The sequence below is a fragment of the Formica exsecta genome, unplaced genomic scaffold, assembly GCF_003651465.1.
Source record: "Formica exsecta isolate Colony F162 unplaced genomic scaffold, ASM365146v1 scaffold659, whole genome shotgun sequence".
Lineage (NCBI taxonomy): Eukaryota > Metazoa > Arthropoda > Insecta > Hymenoptera > Formicidae > Formica > Formica exsecta.
The window spans coordinates 526,038-536,628 of NW_021853421.1; the positions used below are offsets into that span (position 1 = coordinate 526,038).

The 10,591-nt window shown below is 34.7% G+C and overlaps 1 protein-coding gene across 17 annotated transcripts in view; it reads left to right on the forward strand.

Annotated features, from left to right (window-relative positions):
- Nucleotides 1–10,591, forward strand: part of LOC115242911 (myosin heavy chain, muscle) — a 52,596-nt gene that overhangs the window by 10,964 nt on the left and 31,041 nt on the right. For 6 of the 17 annotated variants that reach the window (XM_029819522.1, XM_029819505.1, XM_029819516.1 and 3 more), the window contains 4 exons: nt 556–659; nt 5,473–5,610; nt 6,016–6,285; nt 9,222–9,392. In XM_029819522.1, the coding sequence (XP_029675382.1) occupies nt 556–659; nt 5,473–5,610; nt 6,016–6,285; nt 9,222–9,392 (683 nt within the window). Of the gene's footprint in view, nt 1–555; nt 660–3,030; nt 3,135–5,472; nt 5,611–6,015; nt 6,286–7,017; nt 7,189–9,221; nt 9,393–10,591 lie in introns of all 17 variants that reach the window. The other 11 variants (XM_029819511.1, XM_029819515.1, XM_029819519.1 and 8 more) reach the window with 6 other exon arrangements.

Genomic DNA, 10,591 nt, shown 5'->3' on the forward strand with positions numbered 1-10,591 from the left:
ATATCGTAGACGAGAGAACCATCTCAAACTGCTTGACCCTTTGTCAGAGACTCTCAGAGAATACATGCATAAAAATAACTTACAAAAAATTGGTTTAAACATAATTAATAAAAAATTGACAAGAAATTATATCAGGATAATTTATCAGAAATATTCTAATACGAGATAAAGGCAAATTCTTTGATTTTTAAACGAGTTTCTCTTAATTCTAAAGATTTAAATTCACGATTTAACTAAAAATACACATGTTTATAAAATACTTATAAAAAAATACAATTTTGATAGAAAAGTGCAAGCCGTTTGATTGGTTTCCTCGTCGAGCTAACCCCTGATGAGTACAGGTAGCTTCATCTTATGTATAATTGTTTGTTCTTCCCGACATCTCTGCCTTTTTGAGATGCAGAGAACCCGCAAACTCATAAGGGTTCACAGATTCCCTGTAGATAGGATCCGCCCCCGCAATGTAGTACGATGGAAAACCAGCAGGAAGCATGGTCCACCATCGACTGTTCTAACCACCCGCATGTTTTTTTTTTCTACCCGGTCATCCTGTAGAGATGTGTCTGCTGACCAACAACATCCACGACTACCACTTTGTGTCGCAAGGCAAGACGACGATACCCGGTCTCGATGACGGCGAAGAGCTTTTGGTTACCGATGTAAGTGCAACGACCGGACAGGATCAGCCGGCGTTAATGATCGCGTCTAGATAAAATAAATTAAATAAACTCTTATTTCTTTTATTTAGATATTTTTTTTTGTAAATAATTCTTTATTATTAGTAACGTAAAAAATACTTATTTCTTTTTGTTATCTTTTTGAAGTTTTTCACAAAAGCTTTTCACGGTTTTCTGCAGAAAAAAAGTAATCTTTTTTATTGTAATTTATATGTAATTTTATCGTCATTTCTTAAATTGATGGTTCTATTAATCGTTTCACTTTCTACTCGAGATTCACTGGTCTATGTAAGCATTAAGTCCTCTGTGTACACAATTGTCGCCTTTCCGTATGTGAGAAGTCGCTTTTGGAAAAGTATTGTCGCTCATTAAGTACTACACTGAGCGACGATTCTTTTCCATACACTTTGAACCTTCTGTATCAGCTTTTACTTGCATATTTTGTTTTTCTTGTATATGTGAAATGTTACTTGTGTTATCATCTCTCTCTATGTGTTATCTCTCTGTATATTTCTCTCTTTATGTGTTATCTGTATCTCTCTCTTATTTAATGTTTCTTTCTTTCTTTTACTTTCTTCCTCTCTTTATCTCTTTGCTCTTTTACATTTTCATTACAGCTCTTCAATATATCACACGATTAACTAGACATATTTTTACAGCATCACACGCGGACATCTGTGTTAACTTCTCTCTTCTCTTTTCTTTCTCAATTTCTCTCTCTTTTTCTTCTCTATCGCTCTATCATTCTTTCAGCGAATACTTGCCGCCAATAACTTGCCATGTTTTTTCTGCAAATCGTCGCGAGCACCGACGACTTCGATCATTTTTGATGAAAGTATCCAAATTAATTAATTCTTTGATTTAATCATTTATTTAATCAATCCTAAATTACTTGCCAAATGTGTAATTTATGGCAAAATTGATTGATTACAAATTACAAATTGTTTGTTAATCAAATTAATGTGATGAAAATTTTTTTCCCGAGAAAAAAAGGGAAATAAAATTTTTTTAATGACAAAACGACTCGAAGTGTCGACGGTGATCGCTCGCCATCGCTCGCTTGCCGATTATAAGATCGAGCGTTGAAAAAAGAAAATGTGAACTAATACAGAACTGACCATGCTGAGCAACCGGATCAGCAACTACTCGTACATTAACCAGGGTAAGACCAGAATTCCGGGAGTCAACGACGGTCTGGAGATGGATGCAACGGATGTAAGTCCAGCCCCCAGGGTGTCTCTGAGCCTCGGCGAAATTCAGACCCCCTTGGCTTCTTATGAAATTATTTAACAACATTAATTTACATTGCAGACCAAGTTTTGCTGCGGGAAAAATATTGAAAAGTCTTAGAAGGATAATTCTGTAGGGATTATCTGATATTTCATTAATTTATAAAGTCATGTTTTTTTTTTTTTAATTTTATTAAACAGCAATAAATGTTCTTTTTTGTTCAGCTGGCGTAGTTTTAAATTTATATAATATATTGAAACGGATCATTTTTCTGTTTTCTTTTTTTTTATTTCGGATGATGAGCAAAGTGGTGCTGAGGTTTGCCCGAGGATTCGCCACCCCCTCGCCCCCCGCCTGCGAAAGCTGCCTGCCGCCGCAATCGGGGTGCGGGGAGATTGGGGGCGCGAGGCTTTCTCACACTGGAGAAGTATTCTCTTCTGTCGAAATACGATAGTAACCGATCGCCCCGCTCCCCGATATGCCCACCTTAAATTTATCGTCCACCCCATATATGTATGTATGTGCCAGGCTGTTAGAAACGCGCACTCGCAAAAAAAAGGCGTGATAATTTCTTCATTTTTCCTCTCTTTTGAGACTCGATTGTCTCCCAAATAATTTTTCTTGGGAAGTATTATATTTTTTTGTGTTAAATGGAATTTAAAAAATTCTTCTTTCAAAAATAAAAGACATAAGTTTTAAATAAACATAATATTGAGAAGAAATAAAATCAGTTTTTGAAATAGATACTTCAGAGATAAAATAGCACCAAAAAAAGGAAGAATTTCTTCTTGTAAAGTACTGCAACAATTAGTTTATCAGAATTGCTATGTGAACTTTTTAAGGAGAAAAGATATCTTTTTGAAATAAAGGGATATATATTATTATTAGATATCTTTTAAATCTAAGATGTAAAATTCTTTAAAATCTTTCTGAAGAAATTATAGTTATACAGAAGCTTCAAATCTCAAAAACTGACATATTGATCGACGATCGAGGCTTGGCATCGCAAGTCGACAGCCGCTAATAGATCAAGGGTGAACCGATAATCGGATCCTCAGAAACGAGATTGAATATCGAGAATGATTTTTGAAACTGCAACTTTGTTCTTTGAAATGCTTCGCAGAACAATGTTACTTGTCCGAGAACATATACGACTATTACAACGTATCTCAAGGAAAGATCACGATCCCCAACGTCGATGATGGCGAGGAATGTTTACTGACGGACGTAAGTCCTCTTAGTTATTACCCCGGTTGTGAAGAAAGGTTGCTCCCCCCCTTGTCTATAAAATATCAACCCTGTATCTTTAGATCATTTGAATATATATGAACTTATCCCTCCTAGTACAGCGATGTCAATCATATCAAGAGAATATTTTATTATTAGATTAAAAACGAAATAATCCCATTATAATAAATTAAACTTTTGAAGATTGACATCGCTGTTGTTTTTTCGTCCTAGATATTGGTTCATATGATATTAGTATACATATTACATGGATGATAATGAGCAGCAATATAATTGGATAAAATTATTACTTTTTTAATATTGCCACTCGATTTTCAAATTATTTTATTTACTATCAAATTAATCTTAAAAATTAATTTAATTTTTAATTGATTTGTTGTTGTCTTAGATGTTTTCAAGTTTTTTGGCTTTTATTTTTCATCAATATAAATAGATGAAAACAATTTATTTTAATCTATCAATTTTTTCTGTTTATGAGTTTAAATAAATAAAAAAATCTTATATATAAAAATTAATGTAATCATTTCAAAATATAATATTGCTATTTATTTCGTATTAATATTATATAAACATTATCTTATGTGTGTGTGTAACACATTATATATTATTATCATATATATTATTTTAATATTAATTAAAAGAATATTAAAAATGAAAATTTAAAATATAAAATTTAATTAAATATTACATATTACTAAATATTACGCTTGTGTATGTATAAACATACACATATATATATATGTATGTATAAGTACACATAATCCTGATAGACAGATATTGTTGCTTCATTATCAATCTCCACATAACTATCATGTATATAATAGTACGATATTTTCACCTACTTCCGGTAGTACTATTGCTCTCCCTTTGATACCGACTCCAGTTTTTTTACTTGGAGAAACTAGAGAAATCTCGAGAGAATTCTCGACTCTTACATCCTGATTGAAAGATTCAACGATACTTCGAACGTTACGTCCCAGTATTTAACAACCCCGTTGATACCCTTGATAATTACTTTTTCCCTGTAGGAAGCCCCCCCCCCCTTTCCCCAGGTTGAAACTTTGGTAGATTTGGAGACGCAGCCTCGAGGAAGCGATTCTTCATCGATCGAGGGCGACGTCGAGTAAAGAAGAACGACGATACGAGTTGCCCCTCAAAGAAACAGAGGGGCTAGAATCGACACGACGAGAAATCGTCCAGGCTGACCCTGAAGGCGATCTTGTTCCTCTTTATCAAAAGAGGCACTTTGCGACGAACGTGATTTAAAGATCCAGCTCGCAATCTCTCGTCGTCTCTTCTTCAAATTTTCTTCTTCTTTTTCTTCTTTTTTCTCTTCTTGTAGTCGTGTAGAGTAGTCCTGAGAGACTATGTGGACGGTGTTAATTCACGTTGACACCAGGAGCTCAGAGAAATGGAGCTATCGCCACGTAACACGAGCTTCGCTTTCGCTTTTCGTCTCGTCGTTGCGGCGAGAACGCTTCCGATCAATTTCATCAATAGTCAGCCGACTTCAATCTTAGTCCGATTGATTCTTCGATTTCTTTCAGAATTATGATTAGAAACGGAGAATCGATTGACCCATAATTGATTGAAGCTGAATTTTTACGGTCGTTTCCTTTTTCGATCAACGTCGCAATTAACTTCAAATCTAGTTTAATTGGTTAAAGATCAATTAATCTAGGATTATAATTGACCGACGTTTGTGAAATTTAAGAACTTTGAAGAGTTTTCTTCCAAATCTTTTCAACATTTAAGATGGAAATTTCGATCGATCGTCAATTAAACGATCTTAATCAATAATGTGATGAAATCGTGCTTGATGCTGCGCTAGCTTTCTTCCTCTTTCTCTCTTTTCTTTTTCTTTACGCAACTTCCAACGCGAAAGCCGAGCAATGTATAATGTAATAGATTACATCCACTGTTTGGCGTGCTTGGGAGTGTAATTATTTGTGTCGTCCTTGTGTATTTTCACTAATTGTCGCTCTTGTCTATGTAAATTTATTGAAACTGATAACAAGAATCACGCCAGAGAAGTCTAAGGATTATCATTTTCTTTTTTATGATCTTTTTTTTAAATTCGATTTATAATAAAGAATCATTAAATTATTTTCTAACTTAATTTATAAATATAGCACTCGTTTTTCTGTTTCTAAATTTCTGAAGCGATATCCTAAATAAAATTCAGAAAAAGTATAGTAAAGCATCTTGGAAAAATTTAGAACATGTTTCGCGAATCAATTCCTCGTAATTTTAAACGATCTCTGACGTGAGAATGTCGACGAAATGAAGATTTTAATGAGGCTTCTCTCCATAACAGCAAGCCTTCGATGTGTTGGGCTTCACTCAAGAAGAAAAGGATAACATCTACAAGATCACCGCGGCCGTCATGCATATGGGTGGCATGAAATTCAAGCAAAGGGGTCGTGAGGAACAGGCCGAAGCCGATGGCACTGAGGTGAGAATTTGACAAATAGCTACTAGAAACTATAATTGTTATACTTATAACAAACGATTTTTTATTATTTTCGCCATTTTTAATAATAATGTAAAAGATTTTTTTAACGTGATATAAAATAATTAAATTATTTCACTTAGGATCTTTAAATTCGCCAATTTTAATGCATTATTTATTTTTTTCTTTATTTCTGGAAATATTTCAAAATCTTTTAAGTACTTTTGCGACTTTTGCCACCGATATTTTCATATCTTTTTATATATGTGTCAAAGTATGTATATATCTCTAAATTATAATTTATTTGTCTCAAAAACGGACACTATTGTTATATGGCATTTTTCCTCGAATTAATGAGACCAGAAAGAATGTTGCCGGAAAGAGAAATAATCACGCTTTGTATTACAGGAAGGTGAGCGCGTGGCTAAGCTTCTTGGTTGCGACTGTGCCGATCTTTACAAGAACTTGCTGAAGCCAAGAATCAAGGTCGGTAACGAGTTCGTTACCCAAGGTCGTAACAAGGATCAGGTAGCCTACTCTGTGGGCGCTATGTCGAAGGCGATGTTCGACAGATTGTTCAAATGGCTGGTGAAGAAGTGTAACGAGACCCTGGATACCAAGCAAAAGAGGCAGCACTTTATCGGTGTACTGGATATCGCCGGTTTCGAGATCTTCGACGTAAGTTTTCCCCGAGCCGTGATTCATAAACATACAAACACACAAATATATATACATCAACGTGATCGTCGACGATCTTTGCGTAAAATTTTGAGCGATTTATATTTTATTATTTCGTCCATTATAGCTCTCGCGTACAGACATTGAAAAAATATTTTTAGGAAAATATCGCTGTTGTATTATACAAGATGCCTCGAAAAGTTTGTATAATAATGATAGGACAGTATTTTTTCTATCGATATTTGATTGATTAAAAAAGCACGACCAAATCGTACAATTCTATCCTTTAAGATAAATTTAAGACAGATATTGATCGAATTTAAATATGCATTTTAATTATTTAATATTAAATATTAATATTTAATTAAATATTAATAGAAAATAAATTTTGCTGTTTATTATACTGCTTTTCCGGCGCACCCTGTATCAAAAAGAAAAACACAAGCTTTGTTTTCTTTGTTAAATCGTCGACGTGATCGTAAATGAAATTGATCACATGGAAAAAAATGACGCCGAAGGTGTGAAAAATTTACACCTTTGATCATTACACGAACCTCACTTTCTCCCACGACGAAGTAAGGCAGGAAAGAAAGAGGCTCTCGAAATCGAGCGAGAGTCACGAGAAGCGAATCGGGATTCGCATGATGTTTCGAGCCGATCGTATCGAATCAGTCGTCGAAAGATTCTCCTTTAGAACCCGTAATTATACCCCGGTACCTCGGTATCTCGCAGTTCAACGGCTTCGAGCAGCTGTGCATCAATTTCACCAACGAGAAGTTGCAACAGTTTTTCAATCATCACATGTTCGTGCTTGAGCAAGAGGAGTACAAGAAGGAGGGAATTGTCTGGCAGTTCATTGACTTTGGAATGGACTTGCTAGCTTGTATCGAGCTGATCGAGAAGGTGAACGATCGATCCGCCCTCCTCCCCCACGCGATCTCTCTAGGAGATCTATAGATCTTTGTAGGTCCCTAGTTAGTCGCACGTTAATCTTGTCGTTAACCGTTAATCTCGATGAAATATGAATTTCTCCGAGGATGATTTAGATCTTCTTAGATCCCTGGATTTCCCGGATGTTCTTATTCCTTTGGGATGTTGTGTACTTAGATGTCTCGTTAGATTCTCGAATGGGTCTGCATTATCCAGAATAATATTTTTAAATATTTTTTTGGATAATTCCTTGAATGTCTCCGACCTGTTGGATTGCTGTAAGTCTTGGCGTGAATTTAGGCGTTACGTTAATCTCCTGAATGAATTTATATTATCTGGAATGAACTCGAGAATTTGTATTGAATAATTTTATAAACGATTTCTTAAACGTCATTGCCCCTTTTAAGATGTTGTAAATCTAATATGAATTTAAATATTTCGTGAATTTTCTGAATTGTTCTGTATCATCCTGAATTGCATTTATATTTTTATTATTTTTCCGAGATATTATAATTAGAATAGTCATTTGCCGACGAAAAAAAAGATGCATGATTCTAAAAAATCCCTTCTAGCTGCCCCAAATTTTTCTTAGAATGCACGCCTCGATAGAAATAGTAGAATTTCTCCGATTATTAGCCTCCAATTTTCATTGAAACGGCATGATTCCATAGGAATCGCTTTATCAAAAAGCATACTCTTAGATTTCCCGAAGAATTCTCATTCTGTCAAAGATTCGAAGAGGCACACACAGCATCAGAGGTAAAGAGTTTAATTTTTTCATTCATTGTCAGCGATCGAATATCCCATTGTCATCATCGAAACAGTGGACTTCACGTAAAGTAAATGTGGTAGTTTAAAGATGATTAATCCGTCCACTGCCTTCTTTTCTTGAGTAAACTATATACGACGTTTAACTGTCCATTGGCGAACAGGACGGTCAAGATTGTTCAGAAACCCTTTTACGTTGGTTTCCTTCTTTGACGTATTTGATTACAGTTGATAATAGTAGTTATTGGAAGTAGACTAATATTGTTGGACCCCATATATTTGGTACTTACAAAGATATTTTGTTTGTAATCAGACATCTTACACCATTTGAATCACAAACTCATGTTCAGAATAATCGATGATACTTCTCAAAATTCATATAAAAATGAAAATTGCATATCCTATAACAATTATTCAAGTGAAAATAATTTAATGCCATAAAGTTTTTAATTAATTTTGTTGATTTATAGTATTTAATAATATAAAGTATATTATTTAAAATTTAATAATTTTAAATTTTAATTTCTGAATCACTCTTTTTATGTTACATTTTATGGATATGCATAAATATATCGATCGATATTCTGTACATCAAAATCGAGATACTCGAGCATTCTAGCAGTATACCACAAGTTTTAACCCGAAAGAGCGACCTCATGCTAGGTCGTGGTAAAGTTGACACCAATCTATCCTATCAATAAACGGTGCGCTACATCACCGATTCGTACTACGAGAACACCCTGTAGATAAAATCCCATGGATTCTCGTTAATGACATCTTAAACAGCCTGAAGTTTCGGATAAATCGAAACGATAGAATCCGAATATTTTACGAATCTGATTTCTTATCTTATAGAGTTCAACGAATTTTAGTGGAGAAAAGTTATACATAATGAAATATATTAAAAAAAAATATATATATGTATATATATATATATTAGATAGAGCAAAATTATTTTTCTAGTTTGAAATATCGTGAAAAAAAAAACTTGATTGAGAATATTTTGACATATATCAATCGTTTCGAAACGAAACTTGGGATAATTTTACAATTCTGTAAAAAGGTTTGTTTTTAAAGAAACCCTTTGTAAGTTGACCCTCACGTGTGTAAGGAAGGAACGAGACGGCAAAATCATGAAAGCGCAAAAAAACGTGCCAAAACGTGCGGAGGGAAAAAAGGGAAGAAAAATATAAAATGACATATACACATATGCATGCCTATTTCTTGCTCTCGAACAGTTCAACAGCTTCGAGCAGCTCTGCATCAACTTCACCAACGAGAAACTGCAGCAGTTCTTCAACCACCACATGTTCGTCCTCGAACAAGAGGAATATACAAAGGAGGGCATTGAGTGGGCCTTCATTGATTTTGGCATGGACCTGCTCGCATGTATCGATCTGATCGAGAAGGTACAATAAGACGACAAACGACGGATCGATCGTGCTGATCGAGAAGGTATTGTCAGTCCCCGCGAGTCAAGGTTTAAGCGCCTCGATTCGGCAATTCCCTAAGAGTTGATCCGGCTCCACAGACGACGAACGAGCGAGAGATATCGAACCAGCTCGTGAACGAGAAGCCAATTTCTCGCAAAGAACAGGACCTGAATCGCATTGATGTTGCTTCGCCGTTCACTCTTTTGCCGATTTTTCATGCTTTTACGTCTATCATAATTTCTTTTCGTCGGCTCTTCGACGATGACGAAGAAACGCCGATTGCAACATTTTAAGGTACTTAGTACGGGTACCTAAGACATTTTTCCCCTTTCGTGTTTCCCCGTGATGTCACATTCCTGTAACGGCACTCATGTCGTGCCCGTGAAAAATATTTCCTCGAGATTGTTCAACGGATTGAACGATAGTCAGGCATTCATTATGTTTTCTTCGACAATCCACTGGGTTCGTAATCCTGAAGAGACTGAAACGAACATCAAGTAAAACTTTTGTTCGATGTAACAATAAAATCAACGAATTTTAGAGTAAAAAATTAAATGCAAAATTATCACGAGACTGAAATTAGCGAGAAACTAATTTTGCTCGAGAAGTGAGAGTTAATTTGTAAGATATAAATAGTGATAATTAATGACCCAGTATAATTGCGTCCCTTACTTAATCACAAAAGCATATAGAGTGTCGATCCCGAAACTCACCCTGAAAATTTGTCCAATTAATAAATTTAATTAATTGGATAAAAGTAGTTAACACGACGAATGTACTGTCGATGTTTATCACAATATCCAAATTTACCATGTAATGGCACAAGTGAGTGTCTTTTCCCATCATGCGACGAACTTGAAAAACAGCCTTCTACTTCTATTCGAATAATGTCAATCAAGATTTAAAAATTTATGTAATTATCTATATTTAAAATATTTTATATGCGGAAAATGTTTGAAATAATTTTATTCAAATATTTTACTATTTGATTTTTCTATAAAGTTAATTTTCTTTATAATATATTATAACTTTTGAAAATCTTAAAGTTCTCTGAAATTTTTCGATTTCGTCGTACGTTCGTTTTTTTTTGTAAATTACAAGAGTATATAGAATGCATCTTATCGACGCCTCTTTGACTCTGGTGTCGATTACCCTCTCCCTTTGACCCCCCCCCC